Source organism: Prenolepis imparis, unplaced genomic scaffold (genome assembly GCF_030444845.1).
Source record: "Prenolepis imparis isolate NDT839.2.m4 unplaced genomic scaffold, iyPreImpa1.0 SCAF_10, whole genome shotgun sequence".
Classification (NCBI taxonomy): domain Eukaryota; kingdom Metazoa; phylum Arthropoda; class Insecta; order Hymenoptera; family Formicidae; genus Prenolepis; species Prenolepis imparis.
Genome location: NW_028141168.1, coordinates 6,745,938 through 6,761,244, shown reverse-complemented (window position 1 = coordinate 6,761,244; position 15,307 = coordinate 6,745,938). Strand labels below are relative to the sequence as shown.

Below are 15,307 nucleotides of genomic sequence, written 5' to 3'. Positions count from 1 at the left end.
AAGCAGTGGTATCAACGCAGAGTACTGATAACGTTCTTGGAATACAATGGGACACAATAGGAGGCGAGGTCAGTCGCTCGATCGATGATCGATGCCAGAGTCCATCGCTGGTCCCCGATAAGTGAATGATGCCTGTATTTTTGCGCGAGGTACTGTTGGATGTTATACGGTACCAAGATAGCGGTTTCTAAAGTGTTAGCTCTTCTAAGCCTCGTGCAGATATCAAGTGGATGTAAATTATATTTTTATCCAAAGATTTATTTACTTACTTTGAGATATTTTGCTTCTCTCTTCTTATCAATTTCTGTAGAAGTAATGAAAAGTTTGAATGGAGTCCTCCTCAATCAAGGTTAAAACATCTTTCAAATTTTGTGTGCGAAATATCTTTCGAATATTGTGATATGCTTAGATATTAAATTATTGTTTATGTAGTGTAAAATCTTAAAAAAAAATGAAATTTATTACATATATTAATTTTTTATTGCAAACATAAGCTGTTATATCTTTGCAGTAATTTTTCTAGAACCTCTTGAGCCAAATCTAATATTGCGCTCGTTAAAATAATTAATTGAAACATATTAAAATAATTAACAACACTATACATACACATTGAATACTCTATCTAAATCTGGCTACGAATCCACGTTGCAAATTTATTTCGGTCATAGATAAAGTCTTCTCCAGTCTCATTCCCATGTTTTCTCCTATCGTAACATAATCAACACTTTGTATTACTATGATAAACAAACTCCCTCGAGATCGATCCGCCTGTCTGCTAAAACAATCACCTCGACAAGTTATTTACAATGCGCTTTCTCACTTATCGGCATCTCTAATCAGGCCCACTTACAACATTGCAAAAATCTAGCTGGTTCAAGACACGATCGAATGCATTCGAACGAGACGAATCAATGTTTTTAGCCGTTCTTCGGTCTAATCACCATCATCGGGATTATTTATGCCGTCTCGGTAGCGCAAACGGTTCATCAAGAAGTTAAAGAAGGTATAATAGAGTCGTAACTGACAGAGAAAAATCAAGTGTCGATCGCCGATAGTTCTCTCACGTATCGCCCATTGATCAGACCGTCCTCTTCCGTCTAAATGTCCGATGGCGACGACGGAAGGCAATGGAATGATAAGAAACAGACCCAGACCGCTCGTCACGCGCTAATTACAATCGCGCTCGTGACAATCAGCCCGGGTGACGACACGACGGGCGAGCAACATCCGTCCATCACGATCCGACTGGCCGGATGGACTCCGGATGGGTGACAGTGTCATTTTCACGCGGATTTTACGTTTTGTCAAAATGCTACTTTCACCGTTTAAACATGGCAGAAATTGACGTTCCGCGGCGATGGCGACCGAGCACAGTGCTCTCTCTTCTGGCCGCGGCCTCCTCTAGGCGCGGTCTTATAATTAGAGCAGTTTCGGCTGCCTTAGAGAGACCGACTTTGCGGGTTGTTCTTTCGAGATTTCTTATTTCACTTGTCGATAGAGAATTGTGCAAAATTTTATAAATTATTTAAAAAATATACTTTTCTCTTTTTCTCCTTTTAGCTTCTTTGACGTGTTTATAATTTCAAATATGACCATCTTTTTCTCTAATTGATATAAAAGGACGCGCCAAAAGTAATTATAGTTAATTGATATGTTCAATTTTATCTCATCAAAAGAAATTATAATTATTTTTTATGATTTGGATTAAATTACATCATAATTGTATGTAACATACATTTGAGAGTTAAAATAATACCCTATTACGCATATATTAATTAGAAATTAATTTCTTACGGAGAATATATACTGATCATATTGTTAATTATTAATTTTAACGCAATATCTTTTGAGAGATAACGCACATCAATTTATTATCACGATTAGAGCAAATAGAGAATTATTTATTTGCACTCTATATTTTATATATGAATTATATATACATATAATAATTTATATATATAATTATTTATACAAAAATTATATATATTAATTATATATAAATAATTATAAATTACTTATACGAATTAAATGCGATTAAGTACCGCAATTTTAAAGGAAATGGAGTTTCTGGTCGAATGGCCACACAATTAAGGACATCGCGCGGCGTCGTAAAGGACAAAGAAGGCCGCCGTTGATTTTCATGCTTCGACAAATTGTCGATTTGGCCTTCTTGCTGGATGCAGATGCGTACAGGATCAGGGTATCAGACAAACAAACCGTTCGTAGAATCGGTCGTTTAGCGATTTTTGCGCTTTCGCGTCCCAGAAACCTCTCGGTCGGTTTTATTCCTCGTGCCCTCTTCCCCTCCTACACCCGTCCCCTTCCCTTTTACCCCTTTCTCGTTTATGATGATTCTTGCTCGTCGCGCGAGTGAAATTCATCTTAACAGTTTCCGTTTTACGAGCAGCTTCCGATTCTTCTTCGCCGGATTTTCACCGATCTAAGATTTTTTGTCCAGCGCCGACCCAGAAACAGACGATTTCATTTCTCCTCTCTATCGGCGGGTTACGGGTTTCCTTCAATTTTCACAGTGCATTATCGATCTCTTATCATTCCAAAAGAAAATTAATAAAAAAATTAAAATTAACAATTTTTATCTCTCTTGAAATTTGTTTTATCAATCTAAAATATTTGCGCATATTAAACGATTTTCAGTAACTTGCAATAAAACACATTTTTATGAATTATTCGACAGCGTATTTAATAATCGCTTGAAAATAATAATAATTATATTTTTTTATGTTACAGAATAATCACGTAAGATCTTGTCTCTTTTATTGTAAAGAGAAGATCACGCATTTTCGGGATCGCAGAGGCGTGCGATGGATTTTTCTTACTTCCAGTTACGACGTGGTTAGCGTGGCCTACTCAAAACCGGAATTAGGTCGGCTTAGAAGTAGCTAACCGCGAAAACGACTACGACGATGGTGGAAAAAAGGAAGAATGGTTCGTGCGGCAAACATCTACTTTCATTGTCGGTCATACCAGAGGGAGAGTTGTGATGGCGAGAACGATATGGAAAGAAGTGGAAGGGGTGAAAAGGGTACCTAGATGAAATCTAGCCTAGATGTTGAGAGTTTGCGCGAGATAAGACAGAAAGTTTCGAGAAAAGCAGATATGTATAATTCGCAGAGGAAATGACACGAATCCTAGAAAATTTATACACAATCATAATTTTAATAGAATTTTCAATTATAGTAGATTATAAAAAAGCAATAAGTTATATTATATCGAAATTATCACTTTCGTTAAATTTTTCGTGTTTCCCTTTTTTATTTGATCCAGTTTCTTATTCGATAACGATCGATTTTACTTTCAGCAAATCGTCAATAAAATTGATGGATTATTTAAGATTTAAATTATATTTTATATAAATCCGAAGCAAGGAACAAAAAATGTTTAAAAGAAATGACAAATGGCTTATGATAAAAATTGTCTCTTTCTCTGTAAAACAAATTCTAATATCGCGTACATATACATATATAGAACATATTAAAATGACCTCGCCGTGAAACAGGGTCAGACTCTCACCGCTCGGCGATAAAACTTGGCTTAGAAAGTCTTTTCACCCCTTCCGCTCATTACACTTGTACTCCGCGAGTATCTCTGAAGCAAGGAATGTCGTCTATTTTAATTACGCAATTTAGCAATCCATTAAACGTTTCACTTGCTTTCATTTAATTTGAGATCTTCTTTTATAAAATCGTAAAATAAAAATATAGCATATAATAAATCTCTTGGGAAAGTTCAATTTTTCTATAAATAATTCAGATAAATATCAATAATTATTTATAATTCAGATAATATTAATAATTATTTATTTGCGTTCTTTTATACAATATTTAATGAAATAAAAATCAGAGATTTTAATTTAATTTCGCGATTATAATAAATCTATCATTTTTCTCGTATATGAATAATATTAATAAATATAAAAATTCAAACAAAAGTAAAATTGAAGATAAGAAGAATAAAAGTGAGAAGTAATAATAAATATATTACTTATCTCTTTCTCTTTAATTGATAATTATTAATAATTAACTTTACATGAAACTTTTTTTGAGAGCATCTATCTCGTCGCCGAGGCAATGTGCATTTACGACACGATGCACCGTGTACCATCAAGAAATCTGCTGGAACTAAACATCGCAACATTTATTTCGTCGACGACAATTGGTGTACGGACAATGATTAAGGCACACTGTTCCCACGTTCACGCTTTTTAGCGCCCGCATTAAGGTAACTCTTGCCTTCTTGTGAGTTAAAGTCACAGTATGTCGTACCGAATCCCTCAGTTGCGGGTACCTCGCAATGGAAACAGTTGTCTTCAATAGTCGCCCGTCATCGTCGCTCCATTTGCACTGACTGTAGACATAAATCGAGCGAACAAACATGCGGTTGCATAAGATCTCCGAACGTCACTTGCTCCCGCATCATCTTTTGCTCATCGTGTTTGCGTGCGCGAGGACCGCTGAGGTATCCGAAGTGATATGCGAAAAAGTCTCCTTTAAGGAAGTCTCTCTAAGGGATGAATATTCGGAAACGGTACCTGTCACCAATAGTAGTCAGAAATTAACATCGCCGATCGTCGTCGAGACTCTCCCCCGAAACACTTCCAACGTCTCGTTCAGACCCAGTACACACTTAGGCGAGATCGAGCAGCCCAAGAGCAGAAAGAATCCCTTCAACAACGTGCAACACGTGAGATTCGAGAGCAACATTCATCTTGATGAGAAGAACGAGCGATCCCAGGATGTTGTCATGCAAAACGCCTATCCGAGTGTCACTGGTCTTCTGGACGAAGCTACACGATCCAACAGAATTAAGTTTCAAGACGACGTTCAGATGCCGTCGAGTAACCACCATCCCTTCAACGATCAGCAGGCGGTTACAGAAGTTGTTTCGGGCTCGCCGCTCGAACAGGCCACCATCGCACACGCGTTTCTCGATCAGACGTTTTACCAAAAGCCGCAGGACGCGTCTACCATCTTCGGCAAAATGATGACGGATCAGCGATCGACCGGTGCTTACTTCGACCTCGCGAGACCTCCTCCGTACGTCATCAATTATTACGCCAGTCAAAACCAGAACCCTCATCAGCCTATACAAGAGGCCGCACTCGAGATGATGAAAAAACCGGAGAGTAATGGCGTCTTGGTTGTTGAGCAGTCCACTTACACGAGGAAGCGCAAATTCCCGTACACGTTTTATCAACCGAGCGACGAGTATCACGATGTACAATACTTGGAAGAGCCACACTCGACGATGACTTATCCGCAAGTAAGAAGGTGGGTTTTTAACGCGGCGATAAAAAATATATTAATAATAGAATATTTTAGAGAATTGATTGTAAGCAACATGTTTATATCTAATGGCTTCTGCGTGAGATTGAAATTTAAATATATCATTCGCAGTCTGTCTCCTTGGAAGAAGATCATCCATTTGATCGGTACTATTTTACCTCTGGGTTTGCTGTTGGCAGTGATACCCAAAGTTGTGCGAGTCAACAACAACACGACAACAACGTGAGTCGTCTCTTCTCTCGTCTATTTACTCGCTCATATATTTTAATCGGGAACAAATTTCCTTCCAGCCAGCCGAGCATCGTCCTCTCGAAGCTGAGGGTTGCTGATCTGCCCATCGAACACAAGCGAGCACGTTTGTTCAGCGAACAATCGATGACCGTCTGCGAAGATCGATCGATCTGCGAACTGATTCTGGCTGGCAGCGAATCGCAATTCAACATTCTTCAGAATATTCTGTGGAACTTGGCTATCAGGTAACTCATTTCAGTCCTCCGTCGCTGATCAATAATAATTGTAAAATAATATAAAATATAATAAATATATAATAAATATTATTAAATATAATAAAATATAATAAATATATAATAATTATTATAAAATATAATAAATATATAAAATAAATATGTTTCTTTTATTTTTTGCATATAGCGGAACCGCGGATGACGTCGCAAAAAGAAACGGTCTTCGGGAGATTTTTAGCGCTGTGAGGAAGAAAAATTGTACGATCATCGATTGTTAATGACCGTCTATAGGAAGCCTGAAAAACAACTTACGACCACACGCGATCTCTTTCGCGTTCGTTGATTTATGGCGTTAATATTCACACGTTATGCAAATTCTCGCTTTGACTTTACGCATGAAATAGCAAGAGTACCAAAAAAAAAAAAACATAACTACGTTAATCATCACATGTATAATGATCGTAGTAATAACATCAATTATAACTAGATAATTAAGTAATTAAGAGATATATCGAGATATATTAAAAATTATATATATATATATATATATATATATATATATATAATTGTACATCACATTTTCATCTAAAAAATTATATTCATGAAATTTAATATCTTCTCTGTTTAATTATTCCACGATCTAATTGCGTACACGAAACGCATTCTGTAATTTAGTGTGATACTCAATAAATAATACGATATAAATACGCTGTCGAATTGAGAACAATGATTTTTTATATTACGCATATATCGCAACGATTTAATGATTCATCGTATATTATTATTTATGCGTGAGCAAACAACGAGACGCGAAAGTTGACGTATATTAAAAATAACAAAAATGAGGATGAAAACTGGATTTTTTAAAGAATGAAATACCGAGAGAAAGAGAGTGGGAGGTGTGTTATTCGGAAATTCGTTCCGCCCGTGCATCCACGCCTCGACCTCGTCCTCGCAAGTGAAAGTAGTCAGTTTATAAGTAGGTCGGCGTTATATTCTACTATACTACTACGGCGAGCGGTCGAAGAATTTATGGATGCACAACGGACTCTCGGACTCTCGGACGAGCAGCTGACCAATTATCGCACACGCGCCGACAATAATTACACGCGGTCAAACCGAGGCGATGAGGCGCACCGCAATTTTTAATTAACAAGCTGCCGGCGAGGTAAAATGGATAATTTGACGGCTAAGTGTGTTACGGATGCTAAATGTAGCAGGTAATATGTAACGATGACTAAATGTAATATGTAATGGCTGGATATGTATGTAATATTTTCGCACTTGGCATTCTTTCTCTCTCATTTATTCTTTTCCTTTATATATATTTACATTTCATGATATATTTTAAAAATTACAATTCCTTTCTCTCTTCTTTTTTTCAATTAAGTTAGAATTTTTTTTTTAAATAAAAGTATTGAAACATTTAATAAGTAGCTATAGAAAAGCAAATAAGAATTTTCTGCTGGAATAAGTTTTAGAAATAAAAATGAAAAAAATCACATTTTTCGCGTATAGTTTATATCAAATAATTATTTTGTAATAAATATATCAAATGTAAAAATTATACTCTGTAGAATATTTGTGAATTTAATTTTATTAGAAAAAATCAATCATGGAGAAAGATCAAAGTATTATTTTAAAATAAAATATTTCAACTTAATTAAATTTTTTGGTTTTTTATGTAATACTAATAATTAGAAACTATAATAAATATGATAACTCCCTCTGAGATTTTTATTGAGAAAAGAATGACATCAAATTGATTGAAAAATCACGAGAAAATATTTAACTATTATTAAACAATATTTATAACATGTTTTTAAGTATGTGTCATATATGTAATGTATTATAAAACTTAATTTATACAAAACACACAAAATTATATATTGTAACATTTAATTACAATTAACAAAAAAAGGCATTGCATTTCATGAACAAACTGTCATGAAAGTACACATTTGAAATTATTTTTTGCGTGAGGGATTTTTATTTCGTACACAATTATCGTTATTACTTGATTCATTGTTTTTTAAAAATATGTACTCTAATCGATGATACTTGTACTACTTTGTAAATGATGCAGTATCTATAGTGACGTTAAAAACGTCAATAATAATATGAATTATGAAGTATTGTCTTAAGTCGATGTCGTCATTTGCGGCGAAAATCCGTTTAAATATCCGTAAAATATCAGCTTGTATAATAGCTAGCCGATAAAAAGATAATTGACAATTGAGAGAAACAAGCGATAATAAAGACGAATGCCGGAGTTGGATTTCGGGTCGTGACGAACCGCCGCTTCTCCATTTTCACTTCAGGAATGCAAGAAAGAGTCGCGTTGATAACCAGTCGGTCCGGTCAAATCAATTAATGACGTCCTCTCTGAATATCGTGAGAATATCATACTCAGAAATCTCAACTTACCATAAAGAGATACCTCTTGCATCTTCCGTGTAGTTACAGGAACATTTCTTTTCTGCATTCACATTGTAATACTTATATAAATTTATTCAACTCATTTATTAAATGAATTTTCCAAATTTGAGAAACCAATAAGTAAAAAAAAAAAATATTTATATCAAGTCTGTTATTTTATTACAGTATATTTTTATAATATTTTTTCTCTCTCTCTCTTTTTCAGATAAAATAAATCCTAATTTTTTTTATATTAATATCCTATATTTATATTAATATATCCTATTTTTTATATATACTAAACACATTTATATATGATATCCATATTAGATGTCTAAATTTGGTCTCCGCTGACTTAGAAGTAATAAAATTACGAGTTTTGACGACTCATTTAAATCTACATTTTATTTCGCGCGCCAATCTTGGATAATACAATAATTCATTATGTCACATTTATCATTAGTCTCGCCTACACCTTTTTCATCGAAAAATCGAGATGCCGGGAATGAAACGTCTTCGTTAGGCGAAATTCGATAACATTTTTTTTTGCAGACATTAAATTATCTCCGGACAGACCTGGAGAATTTCAAGGACAATTAACGAGTCCCAGCGGAAATTGATGAGTCTCGTTCTTTCCGAGATATTCGAAAGTCGACGCGTAGTCACCGAAAACGAGTCACCTTTTACGCTGATTCTTAACTTTTGAGCGCGTCGCGAGCTGTCAAACATAGTTTCAAGCATAGTTGAGCAACGAGATCGCTCGTAAAACGCTCGGAAGAGCGCAAGTTTTTACCACATATTATTTCGCGATGTCTTCTTCGATACTTTTTTACATTTGCGAGAAAATTGTGCCAAAAGAGGGGCATCGCGCCTCCATAAGGCACAATGGAGAGACGGAAACTCCGCGTTCCGGAAAATAAATAGGCAGATAAACAGATGTGGAGGTTTTTTCCTGCATCTTCTGCGTCGAGCCTCCTTTCGACGGTATCGTACGTATAGAAAAAAAAAAAAAAAACTTTCACCGTTTCTTCTCACGATCTAAATACTTGTCCAATCTCCGTTAAAATGCACTTAAAAAACGATTAGAGAGATTTCTTCGAAATGTATCTCGCGGCGAAAAATGTGTAATATTGCAATAGCTCCGATTGACGGATCGCAGGAATATTAAAACTTAAAATGTGTCCTAAGAAATATATTACAATCCACAATTTATTTTCTCTCGGCGATCTGTCTAGCGCGACAATTTCACGCTAATTTCTATCCGCGAAACTGAGACAACGCGACGCATTTCTCTCCGTGGAGAGAGATTGCGCTCAACAATTAAATCATACAGTCGACGAGAATAATTGTGTCATCTCGCTGCGACGGTCTCGGCCGTAATTACATGACAACGATTTGTCATGCTTAATGTATGTGCAAGCGCATTTCCGTTTACTAAGTATTCCGGGAGGTCAGCTGAAAAAGAGCGATATCTCTTTGTTAAAGACATCTGATTTTATATATCTTCAGAGGAAAATTTAATAAATTCAATCGGTAAACTTAATTGAATAATTAATAAAAAATGTAATTAATAAAATAATTGAACATTTTTAATTTATTTAATTAATTTAATTTGAATTTAATTAATTTAATTAAATTATTTTAATTTTAATTAAATTATAATAATTTAATTTTAATTTTAATTAAATTATAATTTGTCTAAACGAACAAGGGACTGAAGTAAATTCTGGTAATGTAAAGTCTATTCGCGATTGAATATAAAATAAGCTACATTTATTGCTTGACTTTGATTCGCTAGAACTTTTCGACTTGTAACATTAAGTAATATTAGTCTCGATTTCACTTCTGCAAAATACCGAGTACTAACAACACATTATTCGATATCATTGTATACATTTTCTGTCACATTTTCATATTCAGCTTTCACGGTTTTGTACACTTAACCCGTCCACTCTGCAACATTGCTGTGGATAGAAGATGAAATATTATACAATGATAAATGCCATCGTGAAAATCGTCGTTCGTCGTTAAACAGTTTTCGTCTTCCTCGTTGCGTTAAATGCACAATCAAAAAGACAATGGTTCTAAACGCACGATGCGCAGAGCTCTTTCAATATCGCAAAAGTTTCTCTCCACGGCGGAAGTAATGCGGCTGTGAAAGCGCATATCGCAATGTATGCGGATAGCGAGCTGATTTGAATCGTGTACAAGAATCGATGATTCTCCATTTAGAGCCATTTGAGTTCTTCCCGCAAAAGCTATGACAACTGATTCGATTTTCACGCGCGAATAGGAAATATCTGTTTTTTCTCAGAAATTATAAAATCTTTTAATCAAATATAAAATAAAATTATTTCTCTCCTATCATTATTAACATTTTTTCTTAAATTTAAGCGATTAGAATTCTTTCATCAAATCTAAAATAAAAATATTTCTTTCCTGTCATTAATAATTTTTTTCAGATTTAAGAGATTAGAATTTTTTTATCAAATATTTTTCTCCTATCATTAATGTGTGCAATTGATGACAGTCATCAGAAATTGCTAATAATACGTGATGTGTAGGTGTACGTAGGATGTCCGCGAGCGTGGATTCGTCTTCGAGATGTGTCAAGGAAAACGAGTATGTTCGGAGATATTGCCGAACGATATTGGAAAATGTCGCGAACGAGGCCTTCGTGTGCATCGTGCATTAGGACACGTATGTAGATAATGGCAACGTGATCGTAATGCCGAATTATCGCGTCAAATGCGAACACGTCGTGATACTTCGAGGACGCGGGAGCTAAAAGAAACATCTGTAAGATACGTTTTGACTGATGAATCGTAAGAGAGACGCGAATGTCCGTTATTTTAATCAGATATTTTATTTTCCAGGAAATAATTAACTGAAAGAAGAAATAAAAACCTTTTTAAAGCTTGAATTTTATTTCTAGCGAAATTCTATTCTCAACAGAACTCTAAAGAATCTGTGCTCCAAAGAAGAAAATTAATTTCTCTATTGATAATGTGTATTGATTTTTTCAATTTTAAATAATATTTAATTTTCTAAAGCACACACAAATATATTTGTTTATTTCTATCAAAAGAATTTTGTATGCAAATATATTATACAATTATTTGAAAAAATGATTGTTATTAATATAAAATTATTAGTCAAATATTACTTTAAAATAATAGATGATAAATGTTATATGTATATTTTTGCCGTTATAATTCTAGAATTTTGCAACTTTAAATTTCTTTAGAATATATTTGCATTATTAAAAAATTTGAAAATATTTAGAGAGAGACTCATACTTTTTTGTTATGTTTTATTAAAGTTATATAATCTTTCAGAAAGCAGCTTTATTTTTTATAATTCTTTTGCGATTAATATGTATTTTGAGGACACTGATGCATTGAAATTCATTGAAATCCAAAACCAAGGAAACCTTAAATAAATTACGGAAACCTTGTGCGAGTTTTTAAATGACTAAAATTTTAAAACTAAAATTCATTAATTGATGAGTTTTAATGCCGCCAAATAATTTATTAGCTACGTTAAATTTTGTAGACAGCTGTTTTTGACATTCTAGTAATATTGCCTCTGTATTCTATAACTTTCTCAAAATTTATAAAATTATTTACACACTATAGCTGTAACAAAACTAAAGCATTAATTATAATTATTAGAATTTTTTTGCTTGCATATTATACTTACGATTTTAATCATTATTATATATATATAGCATAGTAATAACATATACTTTATATACATCACTTTTATTAATTTAAAAAATGACAAGCTTACATAAAAAAGATAATATAAATAGACAATATAATTTAAATACAATTCACTTTGTTCATAATATTAGATTGTTATCTGCTAATGCTGCGGAACTGTCAATAACAGTTTTATAAACGTACAAAGAGCTCTTATAATGCGTGAAACAGAATTTTAAAGGAGTTAATTAGCGGTCGTCGGTAGCACACGCGAAGAAAGTGGTACGTCCATCAATTGACGAGCCGTCGGATGAGAATAAATTTAAGCGGAATCGCTTTGCTTTTCTAAAGGGACTCAATTAGCTCTCATACTTTTTAATGTTTGCATTAGATTGTCATAAGAGACGCGCTAAAAGCAGGATGTTGACCCTTTCTTCTGAGAAGAGAAACTCGTTACGCGATTCGTACAATATATACACGCCCGGTGGACCCAGACTTTTCTCTTCGTAATTAGACGAACATCTCACCTGCCAAGAGATGCTAAAACAATGACATCAAATAAGCAAACATATCTTGTCTTCGTAAAAAAAATGTTCGTATCTCTATATCGGTCCATTTAAACTGCATTTTTTAGAGACTGATTAATCCAAAAATTGCATCTTATTATCGTTGCACGAAACGATGACGCATGCCAAATCATTAATCGACGATTATAATTTTGAAGAGAGGACGGAATTCAAAATTGACAGCGCGGTACAATCGATGTACGCGATTCATTCGACCGCGATAAATGAGCGAGCTGCGATAATACGCCGTATTAGTCACGTATTGCATTCAAGAGAACTGCAATTTCTCTCTTTCTCTTCGCGTTTTACGCGTTACTACGGGCCACACTTACCCACTGATCCATATTACTCGCGGCAGTATTCACAAGATCGTGAGAAATTAAAATTCAATCGATTCTTTCGGAAAATTGATTTAACTCCAATATATTTCTCCATTAATGTCAAACGTTAAGAAATGTTGTTCTGAAAAGTTAAAGGGATTTATTTTGCCACACAAGAGATTTAAATTTATTTTAATCAAACGTTATTATTTATTAAAAATAATACTACTTTGTGTCACGAATCATCATAATTAAATACTTATATGAAAAATATTTATTCGATTTAAATCACTTTGCTGTCTTTTCTATCGTTATTTGCTGTCAAAAACTTTAAAGAGCAAAAGATGATGCTTTCAAATATTTTTATTCTTATCCTTATTTATATATTTGCATTTCTATAGATTTCTTAATTCTATATTCAATAATTATTCAAGCGGTATAGGAAGTATTTATTTATTCTGACAGATATATTCTTGCCACTTCCGTCGCTGCTAGCCCAGAATTGTTAAAAAGTGAAAGTTAAGTTTTTATAATATTTGCATTTCTAGATTCTTGGATTCTATGAAAATTATTTTGAACAGCGTATCTCAGATATTTCAAGATACTTCTACAATGATAATCGCAAATTGTTTTGAAGCTTGGCTTTTTGACAATTTTTTTACATATAATGACCCTTTCCTCCCTTTTTCCTTCTCAAAACTTTAATCCAAAAAATATTCTTAATTTTCTTTTTTATTTCGATTCCATACACGAATGTGCGAAAGTGTTTCAAGAACTTATATATTACAATTACACTGAGAGAATTTTCTCTTAGAATTTACCCCGAAAATCATGATAAATTGCATAGTAAAATTAATCAAACATATTTAATATTTTATTGTAATAGATATTATTATTTTTATTGTAAAATAAATATTAATCAGAGAAATTCTCATAAAATTCTTTCTATATACCATATTATCCCACGATTACCATGATTTTCAGGATAAATTCTAAGAGAAAATTCTCTCTGTGTAGGACTATAGGATCGATTATCGATGCGAAGCGAAAGAGATCAAAGAGATTTCATCGAAGAGGAAATACGTAGTACCTTGCGGGCAAAATAGGAACGTTACGCACAGGTGTGCATCGCCGTCATTTAACCGATCGACTTTCACTGGCGGGTCTCTGAACTCCACTGCGGCCTCTCACGAAGAAATAACGCCTCTTCCGGTACGTTTCGAACCGGCCCGGTCGTTCGTGAACTTGAAAATTAAACCGGCTGCGAAACAAAGTTTCTGGAATTTCGCTGATAAGAATCAGTGTATGTGCGATAATTAAAACTCGCTGCCACAGAGATGTCGCATGCGAACAATAGGACTCCAGGAAATAAATGCATACTGCTCTGTGGCTTTCCTGATGAGCAGTCATCATTTCAAATATAGCGGAAAAGAGCAATCACGTTTCACACGTGAGATTTCTTTAATCCGTACATGAAAAAGAAGATGATCCAACAAAAATAATTAATTATAATTGTAAGTAGTATTTATATTTTATACGCATAAAATTAAAAACTGTGTGTCAGATACAAGATTAAAAGTATTTTAAACAGCAGGCGAAACGAGATAATGGATCGATGCTCTTATTAAGAAAATCGCCGTGAAATGTCCATCTATTCTTTTGTTTCCATTCTGTTTAAGTCGGGATCGCGATTAAAACGATGATATCTCTGCGACGAGACTCATCATGAATTAATTTAGGGACAGAACTTTAACCGGTGGCTGGAAAATGCGGTCGTCGTGTTTAATTCGCGTATATATGTACACTTTAGTGAATTAAATGAAAGTGTTATGATGTTCTATAAACAAAACTCTTCCACGCGGAAGAAACCGGAGATTAAGATCCCAGGAATTGTATATGAAAAAAAATTAAAGCGTCCGAGAGAATTAGAAGATCCAAATTTGAAACCGTAAATATTCATAACTTTAAAATACATTTGAAGGACTTATAAAAATTCATAGACCATGAATTCAAGAATATACCGTTATACAAAGAAATCTCGTATTTGGAAATCTGATGTTGGGTATTCGAGTTCAAGAGCAACACGAAATGAAAGCGGTGCAAAGTTGAGAAATGAAGCGCGAAATATATGAGTACCGAGAAAGTATTCAGAGGAGAGAAGAAACACAGGAGATAAAGATGTAATGACGCGGCCCAAACGTCGTCCTGAATCTGTAAATTCTTCTTGCAACGGCCGAGTAATTGGAACAAACGGAAGTATCGCATTATTTCTACAAATTAAATTCGCCACGGTATAAATAAAAATTGCATTCATTTGCGAAGTAACGTGCGAGTGAGCTTCTTTTAATTTCTCGCCTGATAATTATTCTCTTTATCTATCTATTTATTTATCTATCTATCTATTCGACTAGAAAAATATTTTTGTTATTTTATATAAGTAGTTCTCTTTTAAAAAAAATTATTTACGCCGCACGAATTTTCTTGTTGACAAATAGTGTGTCTGACATTTAAACTGAGAAGCGAAAAATTTAC

General features: G+C 33.9%; 2 protein-coding genes across 6 annotated transcripts in view; one reads left to right on the top strand and one right to left on the bottom strand.

Moving 5' to 3' along the window:
- The window catches only part of LOC145941913 (uncharacterized), a 246,211-nt gene that overhangs the window by 4,887 nt on the left and 226,017 nt on the right, over positions 1–15,307 (bottom strand). The window lies entirely within an intron of this gene.
- Positions 3,950–6,277, top strand: LOC145941915 (uncharacterized). The gene is made up of 4 exons (XM_083048342.1): positions 3,950–5,288; positions 5,415–5,525; positions 5,594–5,779; positions 5,955–6,277. The coding sequence occupies exons 1-4, from the start codon at positions 4,393–4,395 to the stop codon at positions 6,043–6,045; spliced, it is 1,284 nt and encodes a 427-aa protein (XP_082904468.1). The 5' UTR covers positions 3,950–4,392; the 3' UTR covers positions 6,046–6,277.